This window comes from Trachemys scripta, chromosome 5, assembly GCF_013100865.1.
Source record: "Trachemys scripta elegans isolate TJP31775 chromosome 5, CAS_Tse_1.0, whole genome shotgun sequence".
Taxonomy (NCBI): Eukaryota; Metazoa; Chordata; order Testudines; family Emydidae; genus Trachemys; species Trachemys scripta.
The window spans coordinates 90,831,558-90,855,107 of NC_048302.1; the positions used below are offsets into that span (position 1 = coordinate 90,831,558).

Sequence of the window (23,550 nt, forward strand, 5' to 3'; positions counted from 1 at the left end):
AAGCTACTAAATTCCTCTACAGGTTCCAACATTTCCAGATTGATAAGTATTCTGTCCAGTTCTCTCTAGAAAATCTGGGAAGTATCCAGAATTAGGACTAGAAGGAAATGGCTAGCCAGAAAGACTGCATTAAAATTTTTTGTTCAGGAAACATTGGCAGTTTTATTCCAATCCAGGTGACTGACTAAAGAGGTCTCGCAAAAAGAGTTCAGTTCTTTAGTTATCCTCAAGATTGAGTGAAATTCCTGATATTGCTAGGTAGGGCCGGCTCTAGGCACCAGCAAAACAAGCTGGTGCTTGGGGCGGCACATTTTTAGGGGCGGCATGGCCAGCGCCAAAATGCCACCCCTAAAAATGTGCCCCGGCCGCCCTAGCTCACCTCCGCTGCTGCTGCCACGGCGCGCGAAACAGCTGATTCGCGCGCCACTACTCGCCCTCCCTCCCAGGCTCTCAAGCGAATCAGCTGTTTCGCATGCCGCAGCAGCTCAGGGTCTCCCCCTCCCTCCCAGGCTCTCAAACCTGGGGGAGGGGGGGAAGACTCCGAGTGGCCGTAGCGCGGGTGCTGCTTCTCCCCCTCCCTCCCAGGCTTGAGAGCCTGGGGGGAGGAGGCAGGGCTGGGGATTTGGGGAAGGGGCGGAGTTGAGGCGGGGCTGGGGTAATTAAGGAACGGGGGAGGAGGGGCAAAACTGTTTTTGCTTTGGGCAGCAAAAATCCTAGAGCCGGCCCTGTTGCTAGGAAATGTTCTGAACAGATCAGTTAGACATATTTATGATTAACCACAAGAATCTGGAGCAAATTTTATTTTATTAGGTTGATGAAAGTGCTATTAATAAGGGGAAGGCAGAAGACAGTAAAACTTCCTGCATACAATGATGTAACTTGTTAGTGGCTTTAAGTTGTGTATTGACTATTAATTGTCAGAGATATGTTTTAAGATCAATTGAGTATTTGGTATGAAAAAATTCCAGTCACTGATATAAAATAAGTGACTTTACAATAGAGACTTCTCTAATGTACTTAATTTTAAGGTGAAGCATGGTCTTGCACTAGGATCTTCAGCACTTTAATAGAGACAACAGAATCAACTGCACTTTAATAAATATATGTTTTGGTTATACCTTCATAGTGAGATGATAGTGTCTTGTACAAGCCCACCAGAATTTAAAACAACTAATTAGGGCTCAGATATTAAGTTTGGTCCAGTCGGATTTAAGTTTAAATTTTGATTCTTCTGGCAAGAATGTACTTGAGCCATTAATAGCATAAACAACCAGAGCTACTATACTAATATTTTCTAGACTATTTTCTGACTAAAAATGTATAATTATTGTTATTTTTGCAACATATCTTAAGAAAAATTGCTGCTACACTTGAACTTTTTCAGGAGTAACTAATTGGCTAGCATCTATTTCTAACAGACATGTAAGGCAACAATTTTTCAGTCATGATTGTTGACATTTTTCTAATGCAAAGGGAGAAGAGAAATTTAAAAAAAATACACAACGCAGTGTTAAAAATTAATCTCATGAATGCAGCCTTAATGAATATGGCTTCAGAAATCAGCTTTGCTAATCCAGAACTGATTTTTTTTTTTTATTTATTTCTTATGTTTGAAGTCATAAGTCTTTGGATCATATCTCAAGAAACCTTTCTGCCCACAGCAGACAAGACAGGATTGTGCTATATTGATATATTAAACTCAATTTACTGTTAGTCTCTACATGTAATTGTTTGTATTTGTTAAATTAAAGGTACAAGATTTAACACAGGTGAACAGTTTTCGGAGTTTTGCTGGAACTTGGTAAGAGGCTGTAAGTTAGTTACCTCCTTTTGTAGATGGAGTTTGAAGAAACTGTTTGGTTTTGAAGGCAGCAGGAGGCAATTTTTTCTGCCTTTGCATAGCTGTTGAAAGATAAGAAGTGTTATATTTGTCTAGAAAGACAACACAACTCAATTCACTTGGGATATAGAACCACATCTGCTTGTGAAGCATCAGGGAACAAGCAGCTAGTAAAGTGAATAACAGTTTTCAAAAGCTGTTATGGCTCTATAAGAAGAAGTGAAGTGTTCTGTTTTAAAGTGGTGCTTGCTGCATTAAAAGGTTGTAAAGGGACAGTGTCAAAAACTTTGTGGTGCAAAATGCACAAATTCCTTAATAGTAAAGAAGTTTCTTGCAGGGCTAAAAACCCAGGAAGGCAAAATACACACACCAAAGGGAGAACAAGCCACCAGCTAACATGCCACAGCAATCTCAGTGCAAGATTAGATATAAAGTAAAGATGGAAACTAAGACTGACTGTCAGATTTAACTTGATAAAAAACAAGGTTAATTTTCCTTTTAAAGCAGAGAAACTTTCAGAAAAGGTGACTTTCCGCTCAAACTTACAAAAATGTATGCAAGCTAATAATCAATCAAATTCAGGATTGCCAGCCATCAAATTTATATATGTTCCAGAATTATTGGGCTTTGCTGGCTTCTGCAAGAATAGATCTCAGCAAAAAAAAAACTAGTCCTGTTTGTGCAGGGGTGGGCAAACTACGGCCCGTGGGCCACATCCAGCCTGCGGGACCGTCCTGCCCAGCCCCCAAGCTCCTGGCCCAGGAGGCTAGCCCCCGGCCCCTGCTCTGCTGTCCCCTCCCCTGCAGCCTCAGCTCACTCACTCTGCTGCCCGCGCAATGCTCTGGGTGGCAGGGCTGTGAGCTCATGGGGTAGGGCAGCTGCAGAGCCCAGCCTAACTGGTGGCGGCGGCGGCAGCATGGCCTGAGTCCAGCCGGGCGGGATGGCCGTAGAACCGCCAGCCACCGGTGCTCCAGGCAGTGCGGTAAGGGGGCAGGGAGCAAGGGGGATTGGATAGAGGGCAGGGGAGTTCAGGGTTGTGGTTGGGGGGGGGGGGACGGGGGGGGGGGATGGGGCAGGAGTCCCGGGGGGTGGTTGGGAGGGGGCAGATAGGAGGTGGGGGCCGGGCCATTACCCCCTCCCCTAACTGGCCCTCCATATAATTTACAAAACCTGAGGCGGCCCTCAGGCCAAAAAGTCTGCTCGCCCCTGTGTTAGTACCTTAAAGGGTCCCTGTAACCTACCATTTGCCAACAGCCAGCCAGCAAAGTTCTAGGAGCAGCAGATGCTTGGCAGGAAGGAACATGCCAGGAATTCAGAGATTCAGTATACTCTCACAGCAATCTTCACTAGCTGGGAGTAGACTCTACTGAAACCTAAGGCCTTGTCTACACACAAAAATTGCACCATTTACAGTGTACTGGTGTGAAGTGTATAATGTCCCCAGTGTGTACGGCAATTATACCAAAGTTCTTATACCAGTATAAGTAATATAGGAATGGGAATAAGCTATACCAGTATATAGCAACTTTACATTGGTATAACTACATCCACACTAGGAATTGTATCAGTGTAACTATTGGGGGGCGTGGGAGAAACACATACCTACCTGACAGTTATACCAGTACTAAAATGGTGTAGATCAGACCTAAGTTACCATCCTTGGCATAACCCCTGATGGAGGATAGATATGAATACAAGCCTGTCCTGCCCACCAAGCCCCACAGCACTCTCCATCAAGTCAAACACCAGAATTGGTGGCACTTTGATGGGGAAAAAAATTAGCACCTTAGTAACATTTTTTAAATACTTTTAACTTCTCCAACTTTACAATCATTCATATTCAATCATAATGTAAGATTATCTCCATGGGCCCTCTTCCACTTCAAAATCTACAATAGCTCTTTGAGTAGGGAGGAAGAGAACAGAAAATTGCATAATTTTCCTCATCTCAATTTATGGCTGGCTAACATGTCTTCTTGCCTTGGTCTTAAATGCTATAATAAAAAATGTTTACTCAGAATTGCTATTCTTTCATAAAATAGTAAAAAATAATGAAGTGCTCATAAATATAACACAAGGTGCTAGCTCTGTAATTCATAAATTCAAAGAACAGTGGTGATACTTTGTACCAGCTAGAGCAGGGGTCAGCAACCTTTCAGAAGTGCTGTGCCGAGTCTTCATTTATTCACTCTAATTTAAGGTTTCGCATTCCAGTAATACATTTTAACATTTTTAGAAGGTCTTTCTATAAGTCTATAATATATAACTAAACTATTGTTGTATGTAAAGTAAATAAGGCTTTTAAAATGTTTAAGAAGCTTCATTTAAAATTAAATTAAAATGCAGAGCCCCCCCAGACCAGTGGCCAGGACTTGGGCAATGTGAGTGCCACTGAAAATCAGCTCGCATGCCGCCTTCGGCACACGTGCCATAGGTTGCCTATGCCTGAGCTAGAGCCTAACCAGTCTGAACCCCATTCTGTGATAGAAGCGTGTAGCTTCACACGCACATACACAACCTCTACACGGTTTCATCACCGCTTCTGACGTACAAACTCACTGGGAATCTTTGCTGAACTTAATTTCTAGGTTGTAAAACATTTTTATACAATGTACCCCCATTTACACAAACAAGAAAAGCGATAAAAGATATCACAAAGCACACAACTGTTCTAATTGTAGAAATGAACAAAAGCTTCCAAACAATCATATCTAGGAATTAAACTATAACAGACCACTAGCCCATCACGTTTATCTATGCCTCTGCCTACTGGTTTCTTATAGATTCAGTCACATTTACTTTCAGTCTCATTGTGCTGTATAACACCACTCAAAGACAAGAGCAGCAGCTTCTTGTGTGCTCCAGAAGAAAGTTTCTCAAGAATGAATTTAAAAGGCAGATTTATTTTTCCAATCCATGTCCTAATATACTATTCAACCTATTTATATTTGGGTACGGAAGCCACCCATTAATTTTGCTGATTCTCTGATCTTGTTTAACTGTCTGATTTGAATTAAGATCTGGTACTAGAATTGAAGTTAAGTGATTTTTTCTATCATGATACTTACATTTCATTTGCAAGTGAGGTTAGTGGATCAATATGTAAGATTTTAAAACAGATGTCCCATTTACAGATCAAATTCTCTGATATACTCCATGAAGATTATTTAACTACATAATTATCGGTACTAGTATCACTGAAAAGAATTTCAGGCGTTGGAGGGGAGCAAAGCTGAGGAAACAAGCAGTTTCCCTTAGGTGAATATGCAGAATGTAATCTGATATAATATCCAATGAAAATATTTAAGATATTTCATCTATTTCTATCAGTTTTGGTTACATAAAGTTGAACTTTAAAGCTTACACCTACAATTATGCTACTTGTAAAATGCTACGTATACTATTAAATGTACTCTGCCACAGATGGCACACTTTTGAAGTGCAATGCAGATTTCTAACAAATAGTTTTAAAGCAATATTCCAAATCCACAAAAACTATAGTAATGTAGGCCATTATTTGCATCAGAATGTTTGATTTTTCTTTTTATCCTCTGTGCGTGCTACAGAGCTTCACCATAGCCATTTATGATTTCAGCCACTTTATCAAAGGATAAGTAGGCAACTAAGCTGTAGATGCGGCACACTGAATTAACAACAGCCAAGTGTGTTTAACTCCACTTTTAGGATTTCACCTAGTACATTTGAATTTTAATACATTGATATAAGTGCAAGGATATGTATTATGTACTTGATTTAATAGAAGTATCTGTCCTCTATCTGGAAGCTCCCCCTAAAAGTTTTCCCCAATAGCTTTTCAGAGGTTTGCATGGTTTGGGAGACAAACTCTAAAGGAATGTGTGACTCTGTTCCTGCAGTTATACAATATTTGAAAATCCAAGGTCCAAAGATATTTGCAAGAGCTTGTTCTTTGATATATGGAACTTAAGTATTACAATATGGATAGTTAAGACCTAGTAAGAAGAGACACTCCTTCCATAGTTTATCTACATTCACAAAGTGATTTTTTAGATATCACTTGGGAGTTTTAAATAGCTACAAATAGGAATGTGTAATTTAGCCAGTTTTAAATAGAAACTAATACACTACTTATAGATGGACTGATTAAGTGGTGACTTTACACTAGACTGCATCAGACTGTTTGAAAATAATTTTTCAGTTGGATTACAGTTAAGAATTTATCAGAGTAACTGTCTTTATACCCAGTACAACTACACATACGGAAGATCATGTATGGAAGTACATTTCTTCCACTTACACATCTCTAAAGTTGCCTGTTCAACAAACATATCACATATCTGAGTAGTTGCCAATTTAGAGATCCTACTGCATTCCCAACTAATTTTCAATTGCCAGCATCCACAGCACATTCAGTAATACAGCCATAGCAGAGCATGTACATTAGCTAGTGAACAGCAGCCTTTAACAAGGAAAAAGCAATGACCTTAGATTGAAATGTAGCAACCTTGCAAGGTTAAGCTCATGCAAGACCAGCAAGTGAAAGATTTGGATCTCAAAACCCAAGAAGTCCTTGCTACAGGAAAACATATTCATAGAACATGACAAACTTTGCAACAATTTAACAGTGGCAATTGTCCAAAGTGAAACAGTTAAATACAAACTCAATGGGGAAAAAATGGAAGTTCAAATACAGAAATGGTCAGAATTCCAGGAACTCAATACTTAAAACTGGATGTTTGTATGTACACACACAAGACCATCCTAAATAGATTTACTTCACATTCTAAATCTTTTAAAAAACAACAACATTGGTTTGTATATTCAGTAGCAAGGATCTAACATCAACAAGAGCCAGGAAACTGTAAGAGGTAAAAGTCTGGGCTTTATTCATGAAATCCAATTTATATAAATCCAGTTAATCTACATGGACTTTTGTGCTTTGAAAAAATGTTCAAGTATTGGATATAAAAAATTCATCTAATGATTTCCGTAATTCTTATCTGTCTGTTAATTAATGACACTGTTTAAACATGGGCATCCATTACTTTGGATCCTACAGTCTAATTACCATGCTAAACATGAAGTCACAATATTATGACTTCATGGCAGGATTAAGCAATACAAGCTAGGCTGTGAAAAGTTTAACTCTTGTATAGTGAACAATCAGAAGTGTCCTGGCCAAGTAAGTTTTATATAGTCTTTCCTTCAAGTTTGCTCAATATTAATATTTTTGCCCCCAAGTAACCCATATGGGTTTGCTAAAACCCTCCTTTTGTTTTAAATTCTTACAAATATGCAACGTTCTTAAACAATTAAAACTACCACTGAAATATTCCCTTAGGAGAGCTGCTATCAAATTGTTTTTTAACTTACTGTAGACCAGTGTGATAATATATACTTTAATGGGATTTTATATATAGTTTGTCTGACAGTGGAAGTAGTTCTTCAACTGAGTTTCTTGCTTTAATAGTTTTAAGTCAAACTATTAATCCAGTAAGGATATACACCACATATTTCAGAAGCTTGTATCTAATAATGTTTTATTGCCTAACAAACTTGAAATAACAATTCATGTTTTCTTCCTTAATCATTTGATCATGTTTTCCTTCCTTTAGAATTTCACACACTAAAAATCTACAAATTAAACCTTTAATGCTTAGACAAAGATGGTCATCACATTATCGTAGAAGCATCCAATTGTGAATGAATATTTGAAGATTAAAAAGATACAGGTACAGAACTGTTAGACTTACACCTTAAAATACATTTGCTTTTGTTTTGTTTTTTAAAGTAGTAAGTCCTTTAAGGAGAGGCCTGCAATATGAATAAAAATCTAATCTTGCAGTTCATAGCTTAATGACCCTCCCACAACTAACGCAGAGCATTAGGTTGGTTTTGCTTGACAGTAATGTATGTGCACATAATGGGGATTTGAAAGTCATTTCATCCTTTACTTGAAACTTATTGAAACTTGCAAGAATCCTTTATTTGAGCATGGATTTTTGCATTTTTGATATCCTGCATTTCATTACTTCACTGGCTTACAAAGAAGAGACCCATCTGATAGGGCAGAGGAAGAGAGATAAATGACAGCCAAAACAAGACAAATAGATGTAATTTCAGATCAGCTTTCAGCATCCTTTAAAAACCATATTTACCTCATTTTTGTGTACTGCAATATAATTAAAAGGTGAAGAAAACCAGAAAGTTAGTTTTCATAAAATCTTGAAAAGAAAATGCAACAGTACAAAGTAGCACTGTACAAGTTCTCTAATTATAGTAAATAAAAATGGTTTCCACAGTACTCTATTCTTAAGTGTATGTATACTAAACACATGTACCAGAATATACCAAAATATTAAATATATCATTTTTAAAAAGGGACCGTCATATTTTGTATATACGTAACAACTGATGTTCTCTCATCAGTTCAAAGTTCATGTAATTCTTCATCAGTATTCATTTTATTTTATGGAGGAAAATACAGCACTAATGCCGCATTTCAACAATTACAAGCAATCTCACACACAATTAAGGGAAAAAGAGGGGAAATCTCTTCAATTTCAAGTTTTTGTGGAAACTTCAAGAGGGTGAGGAAAATATTAAGAAGTTATGAAAAATAACTTGGACAATAGTAGGCACATACATAATTTTAATGGAAGAGAAGTGCTAACCTTGGAAACAACCTGGGTTTTTTTTCCTGTCAGATTTGGCATTTATATATAACCTGATCTCAGACTTGACTAAACATCAAGGCTAATGTTATGTGTAGTTCTTTCTGAAATGGTTCTCTTTACCATGAAAATGTAAACACATGTTACTGCTTTCAATCTAATTCCAAATATGGGTTTACAGCATCACTGTAAAGATACTTACTGGCTGAAGCCTGAGGTTGAATGCGAGGTATTCCTCCATTTGGCACTTGAAAATTTGAATCACTTCTGCTGTTTTTCACAGACTCAGCATGGATGTTAGATGTCCTGGACAGGTTTGGAAGACTACGCCTTAGTTTTTCTGTATAAAAAAAACAATACAAAGACACAACGTACAATCTGATGCAGAAGACTGACAACATAACTGACGTTCTTCAAAAACTGATCTGAAAATTAATTTTGCAGTATAAAACTGCACTGCAAATTAAAAACTAAATACTATTTAGACCATTCTACTGTTCTACAGATTACATAATTATTTTCTTATGCCTCACGTATGAAATATTCTGCATGTATTTTCTTCCCAAATACTTAGCAATTTTGCTGTGTGCAAGTCAGAAATATAGCTGATTTTGAAACTCAAAGATTATCTGCATTGTGAACCTATGATTTTTTGTACTATATATTACACAATGTTTGACCATAGTAATTTTTCCCATCAATTTATGCCTAAGTAACAGTTTTTGAAAAAGTATTATATAATTAGTTTCCAATATATATATATAAATAAAAAAAAAAAAAGATTCATTCCACCTACTACTGAAGTGCAATCATCTGAGGTGAAACATGGTCGTTACTTAACAGTACAGTTTATTTTGACAAGACACTAACTGAAACTGCATATAGTTTTAGCTAGGCACAATTATCCAGAATGGAATTTGTGCCAAGATGCCAGGGCTAACACTTGTGTTTTTGCAAAGAGCACCATGGGATCTTTAAAATTCAAAAACTAAAGTCCAAGCCATTAAACACATTACACAAAAGTGCATATTCTTACATAGGTTTCCAATCTGCATTTTAAACAATTAACAGCTTTCTAAGGTCATTTCTACACTGGCATTTTCATCGTTAAAACTTCTGTCACTCAGCGACGTGAAAAAATAAAACAAACACACCCCTAACACCAAAAGTTTTAATGCCGAAAAGCACCAGTGTGGACAGCGCTTCATCAGCAGGAGCCACTCTCCTGTCGACAATGCTACTGCCCATTGTTGGGGGTGGTTTTATTTTGTCGCCGGGAGAGCTCTTTCCTGGCAACAAAGAGTGGCTACACTGTGCACCTTACAGCAGTGTGGCTGCAGCGGCACAGCTGCGCTGTTGTAGGGTGCACAGTGTAGACATAACCTAAGTAAGTATCTTTTGTCTGTACATTAGACTCAATTTAACAGAGCCATAGTTTGAGACGGTCATCTTCAGGGAATGCCCATACTCATACCCCTGCCAACTTGTTGAATAGAAGGACTGGAAAGACCTTCCCTTCCCAACTCATGGCATTTCCCTGTTCTGGGGATTCTAGCTAGGTTTTAATACCACATCCACTAAAGTATCGCAGCACCTTGGTTATTTGTCCCTGTGGAGCTTCTATGCTCTGCAGGGATTAGGACAGAACTCATTAGCTGCTCCATATGTCCCCAACCCAAGTAATGCTGGAGTTCATCCAAGTGAGAAGTGCTTTAGATGGGAGTGGGAGGACAGCTGTTTTATCAGGATGAGTGGCTGTTCACTGGGCCATCCTGATTTAGAAGAAATACAGTCAGTCAGATGCAGGAAATAGGTATATAATCCCTCATGTCACTGGACTGAAGTAAAAAATACAAGTGTGAGAGCTCTCAAGTCCCATTGGTATCCATGAGCCTTTGTATTTTTTTTTGGATAGCTTAGGTTTACCTGGTTTGCCACAAGTTATTGATCACTCACATTGCAAACCGAGCTCTACATTTATTTACAACACTATACTACTACATTAGTGCTCAGTGCACACAATTGAGACAAAGCTCTTTACCTTCACTTTTGACATTGCTAGTCTGTAAGTCTGTAGGATGGCCTTGAAGCGAAAGACGAGGTTGCTGTAAGCGGCTAATCATAGGCTGGGGTGACACTCTGTTATATTCCAGACCTCGAGCAGGTGATCGAGAACGAGGAGAATTCCTGGGAGACTGCTTTGGTGAGGGCCATGGTGAGTTGCGTGGCGATGGTGAGAACTTGTTAACAGCCGGATGCACTGCATGATGTGTACTGTCTTCTTCATCCTCTAAGCTCTGTGCATCAAGTTCCTGATCACTAAACGTACCTCGTCTTGTAGAATTGCAAGAGGAACCAGAACTACGTCGAGAAGTAGTGGCTGCATACTCCTGCCGGAGACCTGACAACAGTAAGAACGTTGTTTACAGATTATCTTAGACTAGAAATGGATACTACTATATAGATGATGTATACAAATACCTACCCCAAGTTCAAAGTCATATTTAGCAAATCCTAGTTCCTCTTATTTGAGGATTCCATTTCATCCCAGATCTGTACTAACAAAGTTATCTGATAGTTGGTAGCCTATGTGAAATAAGGAGCTGATCTCTGTCCCTTTCCTGTGACGGGTTCCTCAATCTTGTTTTTTTCCATAGTGTGGACCACATCTTATATTTTTGGTTGCTCACCTCCCCCTTATATCTGCATCATAACACTGACAACTACAGCAATTACTTACCTAGAAAAATAATATTAGAAAGAATATTAAATGTATTTCTTACTAACAGCACTAATAAGCAACTGGAAGTAAGACCTGTGTGATCAGCCAGCTTTATACGTAGACCACCAGCAAGTGGGCCACAAGCCAGTTTGAGAACTATTCTGGTAGATTAGTAACCATGATAATTAGCACCTTTGGCAATCTCCACAGAAGCTAAAAACAAAATAGACAAAAGGCTGAACAAAGGCTACATCAAAACTACATCAAGTGCATGACTGCTTTTCACATCTGTACCTGTTCTGTGGACAAACAAAAGAATTTATTCTCCAGGCTTTGAGCACTGAGCTCACCAAGCCAGATGCATGCTAAAGCAGTACTTGTCCCCTGAAGAAGGGACTTAGGATAATAGGGGAGTCCAACTAGCATTTAAAAAAAGTCCACTGTGGGCTATCAATTTGCCTCTCCTGTCTGCCTGTATTTCTTTTGCCCCTTACCTCTAAATCCAACTCCTTACAGCAACTTTATCCTCCTCTAACCAGAAGGCAAAAGGATCAGCCAGTCATGTTACAGAAAGTGCCACAGTTTGCAGAACTGCATAAAACCTATACCTATTTTCCATCCCCATCCCCTCCAACAACTTAGTGTGCAATGCCTCACCCACCTTTTAAGGACTTCTGCCCAAAGTACAAGTTTGGGGGACCATTTCAAACCTGGTTTTCCCATGTAGTAGTTCATTGCTCTAACTTTACCATTAGGGCCATCTATTTGATAAGTCTCAGCAACTCCTGCTCGCTCCTCTACCATTCTTCCCCCATTGCTGCGTAAGAAAGTTAAAAATGTCTGCAGCTGAAGTTTAAAGGAATTATGTAATCAAAGAAGAGTTGCCTTTCAGTATGCAAAATACTTACTTTCCTCCTGCATCCGAGCTAGAATTTGCACATCTGTGACATTAGTTAGCTTGTAATTTGATCCAATAGAGTCTTCATCCATTTCTGAAGCACTTAATTCACTGTCTATAGAGGACTGTGGGCTTAGTGAAGGATTTCTATCTGCTGAACTTTTAAAATGACCTGTACAAGAATAAAGAAATTAAAGTAAAACCCACAAAATACACTGCAGTGTATTTCAATTGCTCAGTAGCTACTAGTTTTTCATAGTAGTTCGGTGGCTACTAGTGGATGAAAGACTGGATGTCCCACTATCTATCAAAACAACTAATTCACTAGACAAACTCAGACAGGGAATAAGGCTTTTTTTAAAGTAGTGAGGGTAATAAACCATTGAAACCATTTTCAAGCATTGTGGTGGATTCTCCACAAAATTGGATGTTTTTCTAAAAGATGTGCTCTAGTTTAAACCAGAATTATTTTGGGGAAGTCCTATGGCCTGTGTTATACAGGAGAGCACACTACATTATTACAGGGGTCCTTGCTGGTCTTAGAATCTATGACTTTATAAACTTTAAGAGATTTTATTTTCAAGAGGTAAACTTCAAGAGATTTGCTGATAACTGCATATGCAACGTGTTAACTTACAATCTTAAATATGTAACTGGAATTTAATACTTATGTAACTTAGGTAAAAAAAATCTTTTTTTATACATCCAGTAACCAATACTATTTGTTTAAAGTTGTTCTATTAATCAACATTTGCCGAACTGTACAAGCTGCTAGAAAGTCTTTCACATTTCCGATGTCTTCCCCATTCTCCAATAGGTCTGCTGATGTCCCAGAGAAACTGACAGTCAAAAAGCCAAAGATAAAGGCAAAAAACTGTCAAAGGTTATTGTGTGCGTGTCAGACTGCAGTTTCACGACATACCTTTCATACACACGCACACACTTACTTCACACCAAGATTATAGGGTACCACAAGATTCTACACCCCTGCACTGATGCTGCCTATACCAGTGCCTCAGTGTATAAGAGAATTGTAGGCTTTGCAGCCATATTAGTGCAGATAACCATTATAAACATACATTCCAAAAAGCTGCACCAAACCTTTTAATAAATGCAATATGACTCATATCCATACAATTAAGTTACATGCATTATTTGTCCATGTAACGGTACTTGACTAGTACAGAAAAGACCCAGAGGGAAACAGCATAACTATACCTCATACCAAAATAAGCTGGCCAAATACTTTTCCTATAAATTTAGTATCTTACATATGATGCAGGCTTCCTACTGAAACTCAAGTTGTTAGTACAGTATATTATCTTTTCTTATCCACATAAGCTTTAAGTCCTTACTATTCCAACCCACAACTCAAGAGCACACAATGTTTTTAGAACAGAAACTTACCTGAGCTACCAGGAAATACGAGCTGTTTCACTAAAGGGGGTTTCACTGGTGTTGAGGAAGGCGAGTTGAAACCACTGCTGTAGGGGCTGCTAGCATTTGGACTATAAGGGCTTGTGTAACTGACCGCACTGAAAGGGTTACTGTACAAACTCGGTCTCTTGAGGACTGTATGAAAAGGGGGAAAAAAGCCACATTGAAGGAGTTGGTGAAGATCAACATAGATACAGTAGTATTTAAAGTAATTCAACATGATTATGTTACTAGGCAATTCAAGTAAAACAATTCAGTCACCAGAAAAACATTGTGTTTTTAGGTTTACAAGAAGTGCCTATCTTAGGTTCCAGACACATACAATCATAAAAAATACACCCAAAAAATGAGAGAATAATAACCCCTAACAAGTTTTCCTCACCCAACTCAATAGTACTAAATCCACACCACTTAACTCACCTCCGCTTCTAAAGACCAGTAGATAAGCCTTGTAGAGTGCCCTATAGCTCAGACTGTGGGGGTGGAAAGGAAAAGTGAAGCAAACTCTTTCATAAAATACCAGACTCTAGGCTTCCCCCTTTTTACAGGACAGGCTCAAGCACCTTGACTATTGTTAACTGCTATAGTAACAAATATAAAAGCAGTCTCTAAGGTACTCAGGACAGAAAAGGTTAAGGTGAACCAACTTGAATTGCACACAAGCAAAATGGAAGCCACGGCACATATCCATGCAAAGAGGGTTGCTAAGCAAGAGGGCAACTGCATTTGGTACTAGTTAAGCAGGCTTCTGAAGCAACCATACACAATTCATGATGCACTTGGGAAGGACAAAGTTCTGGCTGCCAAAACATGCTCTCATTGACAAGAAAATTGTGACCTTTTTCTTTCCAAAGTACAAACAGGAAAAGCGCTCTTGGTCTTTGCTCTACAGCTGTTGCCCTCAACATCCAAAAAACCAGTTGCATGTATATAATAAGACCTTCAGAAGTAAAGTGAGTAATAGGATACCTCAGTCAAAGGAGTCAATGGCAGCCTACCAGAATAACCTTCTATTCTCATTCTAGTTGAGCCTCATCCAGCTCTTATACAAGCCCTTAACTCAGGGGTGGGCAAACTTTTTGGCCCGAGGGTCACATCTGGGTATGGAAATTGTATGGCAGGTCATGAATACTCACAAAATTGGGGGTTGGGGTGCGGGGGTGTGTGCGGGCTCCAGCTGGGGGTGCGGGCTCTGGGGATGAGGGGTTGGGAGTGAGGAGTGTGCTCTGGGCTAGGAGCGAGGGGTTTGAGGGCAGCAGGGGGATCAGGGCTGGGGCAGAGGGTCGGGGCGCGGAAGGGGGTCAGGGGTGCAGGCTTCGGGTGGCACTTACCTCAAGCAGCTCCCAGAAGCAGCAGCATGTCCCCCATCCAGCTCCTATGCAGAGGCACAGCCAGACAGCTCTGTGCCTGCCCCATCCACAGGCACTGCCCCTGCAGCTCCCATTGGCCGCAGTTCCTGGCCAATGGGAGCTGCAGGGGCAGCATGAAAAGCTACCTGGCCGCCCCTCCGTATAGGAGCCGGAGGAGGGGCATGCCGCTGCTTCCAGGAGCCGTGCGGAGCAGGGCAAGCCCCCGACCCCACTCCCTGGCTGGAGCGCAGGGTAAGCCCCACTACCCAGCGGGAGCTCGAGGGCTGGATTAAAACATCTGGAGGGCCAGATGCAGCCCCCGGGCCATAGTTTGCCCATCCCTGCCTTAGCTAATCACTCGGATTGTATATTAATGAAACCATCTGGGTATGATGAAAGATGTACAGTTGCAAACTGTATGCACATTGAGACACCACAGCTCTTTGTCTCCCCTAGTGGTGTCATTACTTCTTAAACACAATATCATCATCTGATCTAAAGGGAAATTCTTCAATCAAGTCTACCTTTGTCTAGGATTCAAAGTGACTTGACTACAATTCAAAGCACTTCAGAAGTGTACACAGAATATTTTAAAAAGTAGTATTTGCATGACCCACATTACAGAACTGCCACTAAATTGTCATCCATAAAGACCTCTACCCTACCTGAGGCTTAAAGTACCTTCATGCTACAGAAGAATGACAAAATAAGGCTGTGGTGACAAGTGTCACTCAAATCTCGAAAGATCATAAAACTGCAAATAGTTTGGTTGAAAAGCAAGATGATTCACAATTATTCAAATGAGGTCTCCAGAGTTTCGTGGCACCGTGTATACCTAAAAAACTAACACGTTAACTCCCAGATGTTTTACTGTAAAAAAAAAAAAAACCCTAAACAAAACACCGTTCTTAGTACTGCTCAAGTCTATCTGAATATTTATTTATTTTGCACAAAAGAAAAAGCTTCAGATAAAGCTGAATGGTGAAGATATACTACTATTATACCTCGGTATCAGAAACAATATAACCAGGGGTAAGTGACAGATTCTTTATTGAAATAATTAAAGTGCACTGCTACAGCAGCAAAATTTACACAGAAACATTGTTTAATTAAGAGTAAACTGTCCTTGCTGCCAGCGTTACTTCCTCTGGGTTTTGTATGTTGGTGTAAGAGGAATGTAATATTTTGGGGTGAAATGCCTCAGAGAGGTCAAATGGTTGCTTATTTGTGATCAATATCTGTTCAAATAGCAAAATTTTATAAGATATTATTCTTGCTTCAGAAACTCTCTCTGCTCATGAGGGCAAATAAATGTTTAATGTATCAAAGTTATCACACTATAGTTAGCCTACATTAGCTGCTGAACATGCTGTAGCTTATAGTGGACGAGTATATTTTGGACAAGTACAATAGAGTTTTTCCTCCCAGTAGTGCAGGATTGTTCACTTCTGTGTATTTGCTATTGTTTTTAATATTTTGTCCAGTCAATTGGGCTCCACCTCTACTGTTGCAAGGTTATTCCACAACCTAGCAGTTCTTATTAGGACATTTCTTATGTCCCTGCTTTTTAGCCTAATTTTTTCAGTTTGAATCTTGAGTGGCTCCAAGGTTACCGTATATACTCGTTCATAAGCCGAATATTTTTGGTAAAAATGTGATGCATCAAAGAGCGTGGGTCAACTTATAAACGGGTCTACATCAAAATAAGATTATTTTAAACTCTATGGAATCATTTAATTGAATATCTAATACACTGTCGTTTTGTTTACTTGGAGCGTCGGCAGGTATGGAGCCCCTCAGTTCCATGTGGCCGCAGTTCGCTGTTCCCAGCCAATGGGAGCTGCAGGCCATAGGGAGCTGCGGGGCTCCATGCCTGCAGACGCTCGAGCTAAACAAAACATCCCAACCCACCAGCAGCTTACCCTGACGGCTGGGAGCCAAAGTTTGCCAACCCTTGAAATATAGGGTTGGCTTATGAAAGAGTCATACAGTTTTTGCTATTTTTACCTAACCATCTTGTGGAGTCGGCTTATAAACGAATGGGCTAATGAACGAATATATACGGGGTATATTGTTTTCAGATTAAGTTCACAGTATACTTAACTACTTAGATAGCACTACATCTCAGGTCACTGAAAAACAGGATGTAAACATCCCAGAGCTATGATTACTTCAGATTGATCTATTATACCTGTTCAAGTGTGTCCGCTTAAAAAAGGTAGTCTATTTGTAGTTGAATACATGCATTACACTTTGATTAGGAAATTAATCTTCTAACTTAACTCATCTTACTACAACAGGGGTCGGCAACCTTTCAGAAGTTGTGTGCCGAGTCTTCATTTATTCACTCTGATTTAAGGTTTTGCGTGCCGGTAATACATTTTAATGTTTTTTAGAAGGTCTCTCTCTATAAGTCTATATATTATATAACTAAATTATTGTTGTATTGTAAAATAAACAACGTTTTCAAAATGTTTAAGAAGCTTCATTTAAAATTAAATTAAAATGTTGATCTTACGCCGCCGGCCCGCTCAGCCCGCTGCTGGTCTGGGGTTCTGTTCACCTAGGCCGGCAGCGGGCTGTGCGGGGCCGGTGGCCGGGACCCCACAGCCCAGTGCCGCTCAGGGGTTCCATCTGCCAGCTCCTGCCAGTCGGGATGCTGGCTGCCAGACCCGCTCAGCCCACTGCTGGTCTGGGGTCCTGGCCCTGCCCACATACAGTAGGTACCTACCTTCTCCCGGGTTCTGGCCCATTCTCTTCCTCTCTCTGCACTGAGCTGAGGGTGGGAGTGCACTGAGCACAGGGCTGGGGGTGAAGGGTCTGGCCAGGAGCTAGAATGAGGGAGGGAACCTCAGGGTTGGGGCAGGAGATTTGGGTGTGGGGCACTTACCTGGACAGCTCCCATTTGGGGCGAGGAGTGCAGGTGGGAATGTTGGGGGGGGGGCGCACGGGCGCCTGTTTGTTGCGCTGGGGGGGGGGGGGGCAAGAGTCAGGATATGGGGGGTGCATAGGGTGAGGGGGTGCTGGGTATGTGGAGGGGTGCAAGAGTCAAGGCAGAGGGCTGGGGGGATGTGAGGGGATGCAGGTGTCAGGGCGGGGGGGAACTGGGTATGTGTGGGGGTGCCAGAGTCAGGGCTGGGTGTGTGTGAGAGGGGTACAGGGCTCAGGGCAGGGACCTGGGGTGTGTGCGGGACTGCAGGGATCAGGGCAGAGGGCTGGGTGGGGATGTGGGGGGGGGGTCAGGGCAGAGGGCTCCCGCCACTCCTGCGGTCCCCAGCTGGCTCACCCACTCGGGGCCCCGTGGTGCACCGCACGAGCGCAACTAGTGTCCCCCGGCGAGAGTCTCCCCCTCTGGCTGTGTCTGGAGGAGCCGCTCCAGGCGGCGCATGACCCCGCGGTATGTGAGCTCCTCGCTCCAGGGCTCTCTGGCCATCACCGATTCCCGCCCACCCACACCTACTGTGAACTCAGCGCCGCCGGGCCGCAGGGCTCTCCGCTCCTCCGAGCAAGTACCAATCCATGGCCGCGGCCGGGCGCCTCCTCCCGGGGACACTCAGCAGCCGGCGCAGCTGCTGCTGCCGGCCTCTCCTGCCTCCATCGCCCCCGCTTACTGCCGCTGGGAGTCGGGACCGGGTCCGGCAGCAAGCCTGCTCCCCCAGTGCGCCACCAATCCACCATGGCCAGCTATACCAAGGCGGCCCAGGTGAGCGGGCCCCTCCGCGCCCCCGGGCAGGGCTCCTCGCCAGGTGAGGGGATGCGGGAGCCCATAGGCAGGCCACTGAGGTGGCTCCTTTCTGGGGCGATGCGGGCTCTGCCCCTCACTGGCTGTGTGTCCTCAGGACTCGGGCAGGCAGCAGCATGCCATTAAAAATCAGCTCGCGTGCCATCTTTGGCATGCGTGCCATAGGTTGCCGACCCCTGTACTACACTATGAATGAAAACTCCAAGGGAAAAAAGGCAAAATTTGACTTCCCTTCTTAAAGCTAGCTCCTTGACTATTGAAGGTATTCTATCTCATAGTACAACTGAATTATCAACTTTCTTAAAGTGTTCATTTTGCACAGTATAGCAGGTGAAGAGCGTCTCATCATGCGTAGTTTTAAATTAAGTTTAACTGCAATTAAGCTGGCTACTAGGAGTTATGCACTCTTGCCAAAGAAAGGTTACAATCAGTTTTTAAAAAAAATCTATATATATGCACTGCAAAACATTCAAGGATGGCCCCCGCAATGTGCTGACTTGTGAGATCCTAGTACAGTTATACAGACATGAAAATCTTGAAAAATATGGGATTTTTTTAAAAGGCATAGGTAAAAGTCCTCATGTTCCTCAAAGATCTAACTGTAGCATTCTGCTGTTGCTGAAACTGTGAAAGGCAGAAAGAAGGCTGTGATCAATATACTAATACAGCAGTGGTGATGAAGGACCTGGGCAAAGGGCTGACCCTCTGCTCTAATGCACTGAACTGCTTGACCTGGATTTGTTTAATTCCTTTTACTCAATGTCTTTTTAAGTTAGGAGGTGCTACAAGAGACTCAGTAAGGGTTTTCCACACCTGGTGCCACAGGATTAAAATAGCATTCAAGTTTTTAAAATGCATAAACTGTCAGTTGTATTCAGAATAGGTGCGAGGACAGAAAGTTTGTATTCTTAAAAGTTTACATCACAATAGTGCCAAATATCACTTAAGAGATTACAGAATTAGGGTGGCCAATTTAATAGAATATCTTTACGATATTTCCACTCTATTTATACAAGTTCACAGAATACAGTGTTTAGAACAGAACGAATGCAGTTGTATTACAAAATGCATCTAATTTAGAACAGCATCTGGAATTCTAAGCAGATAATCTTCTGATAAAATGGACCAGAGTTCTCTTGATATTGAATCTCCCCGATCCAAGTGTAAAAACTGATCTCCTTTATGTTCCAACTGAACCTTGATCCTCATGCCAAAAGAAACAGTGCCCACCACTTGTGTGTTAAAAAAAAAAGGTGAACCCAATCCCCCGTTCATCTGTAAAAGGCCAAAATAGTAAAAACAGGCCTGCTCTGTATTAAAACATATATATACACTGTATACACACACAAAGATATATTAAAAGAATGTTTAGATTGCAAAATCAAGAGCTCAAAAATTAAGAAATGCCAAAATTAAGAGTGTCTGTGCAATCTTAATTCGGCCTTCTTGCGCATATGGATTATGATACAGTCTAATTATATAGTCACATACTATTCTTTCCACAGAATCTCTCATTCTATATACAGCAGTGGTCACCAAAATGTTCAGGGTCATGCCCCCTCTTATCTCTGTCTGCACTACCTCCTACCCCCAGGCCATGGGTAGGAGCTTGGGGCCGGGGGAGGGTCATGGACAGGGGTAAGGGGATCCTGGGTGCAGGGCTGGCAACTGGGGCCAGGGCCAGGAGCAGAGTTGGGTGGTGGTCCCCTACAGCCCATGTGGGGGTTGGGCTGGGCACCAGCCGTGCCCCCCCACCTGAATGGTCCTCCATGCCCCACACTCTAAGGAACTCTGGTGTACAGGATGAACCTACTCTGGAGATGACTCAGGGTTGGATAGTGAAGGAAACTTGTCTGTAGGGCCCCTGCTTCATTGGCTGTAGAAGTTGGAAGGTGTCAGTGAATAAAACGGGGCTGCAGGAAGATAAAGGATGATCTCATGGCTAAAGTAGCTGAATGCCACAATGAGAATCTGGATTCTACTGTTACCTCTGCCAGAGTTCCTAGGCAATACTGAGCAAGTCACTTAAAACTTTTCACAGTGTGTTCCTCAATGTTCTGGTTCATGACTGAGTAATTAAGGTCTCATATGCAGAAGGGCTGAGCACTCAAAGCTGCAACTGATATGAAGCCTTGGGAACTGTGGTTTGAACATATAAAGTGCTATATAATGCTAAGTATTCTTGTTACAATGAAAACAGTTTTTTATAATGGGAAGAGTCTGGTCATCTTAATAAGCAGTGCTACCAGACCCACCTATAATTCCTTGTTAATACATGTCACAATTTATCCAGGTGAACAATACCGCTCCACATGAACTTTCAGAATATTCCCGAGAACAATGTATAGTCTTCCCCCATCCCTGTCTCCCAAGGAAAAGAAAAAAGTCTGCATTTGGAAACATACATAATCTATGTACAGTAACTACTTTTGATAGGTAACATTAACAAATTGATCTACGCCTGTCTTCTGGCAAAAATCATGAGATTCCCAAGAGGATTTTTTCAAGTACGTTAGCATTTCATGCCTAAGCTAATTTTTTTTAATGGATCAGTTTTCAGAATCATGGCCAACCTTTCTGAAATCCAGAACTTTTTAATTTAATGAAAATCACGGCTGGCAAACTTATTCTGGCAGCTTCAGTAGTAATTCAAACTGACCAGAAATAAAATCTGTCATTAAGTGTAAAGCTGGCCCCAAACAAGTCCAATGCTTAACTCAAAAATGGATTTTCCATTCCATGAGTGACGTGGTAATAGTTGTTATGCATATATCCAGAGTGATTTGTGCAACATAAGGAACCATATACTAGTCTTGCTTTTTATGACAAATATTTAAGCATGGACAACATACCCAGCACTGTACAAAACTGCCCCAAAGATTTCACAATGAAAACACAATTTAAGTTGCATCCCTTGTCACCAAACTGCCATACCACCTCTCATCCCTGCCCCTTTTTGTTTTGGGACATTTTTTCAAACAAACAAAAAAAAAGGCAAAAGCAATAGGTTTTTATAAATGCAAATAGATGCCAGCATTCTGTTATCAGGCACTGACTCAAGTTTTTTAAAATAGAATCCGTTTCACTTCCTAGTTTGAGAGGCTCAAGAAATCATTTAGTAGTCTTAAATTAATCCCACCAGGACTGTTTTGGTTTACATGAACATGATGATGTAAGGACACCTGGATAGCCTTTCTACTCTACCCGCATAACCCATTTTTATGAGCAAAGTAATGACAGAATACTTTAAACAGAATACTGTTTCACGAGAGAAGACCAAGCAGGTGACACTCATGCACTACAGTCATGTAGAAACCCAACAGTGAAACACCCTTGAAACATACACCACAGACTCCCCAGCCATTTTTTAATTAAAAAAAAAATCACAATATGTTTAATACACAATGTAGGGATAGACGATTTCACATTATATATATTATATAGTATAGGTGGGGCTAGTAGCACTGCCTACTGAGGCTGCTTAACACTTTCCATTTTAAAACCATTTTCAGTTGCTTATCACTTGATCAAATGAACTGTTTGGGCAGAAGTCGTCCATGCTAGGTACATGTAATCATGTATTATGATAGTCTTTAATTACATGTGCCCAAGGGGGCTGATTTAAAGTTCCACAAGCAGCCTTAATTCTAGCATTTCCTAACTTTTGAGTTCTTGATTTTGAAACTTTATTATAATGTTCTTTAAACATACTGTGTGCGCAATTTCCTAGGTTTTTTTAAAAAGCAAATGGAATTTTTAATAAATTCCAACTTGTGGCACCATATTGACCCCTATCTGGATCATCAGCACAGTTAGAACCCTTAGGTCCACCACACATAACATGGCTACTAGACTAGAAGGAGATAAGACCCACTGTACCTGTGAGTTTCGCAGGTATTTGCTGACAGCCAAGGCATGGTGAGATTCAGCAACCTTGGGTTCCATTCCAGGGTCTGGAGGGGAGTGTGCTCTACTGGACACAGACTCTTCTGCCCCATTACCTGCAACCAGTCCCTGACACTTCCTCGCAACTAGCTCATTGTCACAATCCCCTGCCCCAACTCCACTCCTCCAAATGTCTCATCCCAGTCTCCCTGCTCAGTCAAGCCAAGTCTCCCTCTCTGGGCTCTCTGAGTCCCAAGCTTCCCTTTCTGTCCCAACTCCATGTCCCCAGTCCTTGCTCAGCCAGTCCAGTTCCCACTCCTGGCTTCTTGTCTAATCTATCTCCCCTCTCCTCTGGTTCCTTTCCCAGGCCACTGATCCAACCTGACTCTCCAGTCCCTAGCTCCTTGTCCTAATCACTTTGCCCAGCCAATCCTAGTTCCCCCACTGCACCTCAGCTCCTTGTCAGATCTATCTTCCCTCTCCCACACTGGTTTCTAATCCCAGCTCCTTGTAAAACCTGTCTCTCTTCCTTTCCACTGGCTCCTAAACCCAGTCCCATCGTCTAGAGTATCCCAGTCATCATTCCCTCCCACACCAGCTCCCAGAATTCTTCTCCCCAGCCCCGCCTCCTGTCCCAGTCTTTTTGTCCAGTCAGTCCCAGTGTCTCTCCCTCCAATTCCCTGTCAAGTCGCAGTCTTAGACTACTTGTCCCCATCTAATCCTTTCTGTCTCCCTAGTTCAGCTTTTGTCCCCCTCTGCATTAAATCCAACTTCCTCCTTCATGCTGCCAAGGTGCCAGCAAGGGGTGGAAGAGGGGGAGAAGAGAAGGGGTCACTGATCACACAGGAGATACAGGCTTCCTGCTCTCAGTACCAGTGACAGGTCCTACCCCAGCCCAGAATTGCTGTGAACAGGAAAACTCCAGCTGTGCCCCTATAGCCCTGCACTGAAGGAAGCATGCTCAATTACTCTGTGGGGATGGAACATGCACAATCAAGTAAGCACTAGGAGCTGTGAGGGGCTC

At 41.6% G+C, this 23,550-nt stretch overlaps 1 protein-coding gene across 2 annotated transcripts in view; it reads right to left on the reverse strand.

The window, feature by feature from the left end:
- Positions 1–23,550, reverse strand: part of SLAIN2 (SLAIN motif family member 2) — a 59,417-nt gene that overhangs the window by 17,665 nt on the left and 18,202 nt on the right. Inside the window, exons 3-7 of one of the 2 annotated variants that reach the window (XM_034771537.1) lie at positions 13,521–13,685; positions 12,124–12,285; positions 10,535–10,894; positions 8,696–8,833; positions 1,825–1,902 (exon numbers count right to left, since the gene is read on the reverse strand). In XM_034771537.1, coding sequence (XP_034627428.1) covers positions 1,825–1,902; positions 8,696–8,833; positions 10,535–10,894; positions 12,124–12,285; positions 13,521–13,685 — 903 coding nt within the window. The remainder of the gene's footprint in view (positions 1–1,824; positions 1,903–8,695; positions 8,834–10,534; positions 10,895–12,123; positions 12,286–13,520; positions 13,686–23,550) is intronic. The other variant, XM_034771538.1, reaches the window with a different exon arrangement.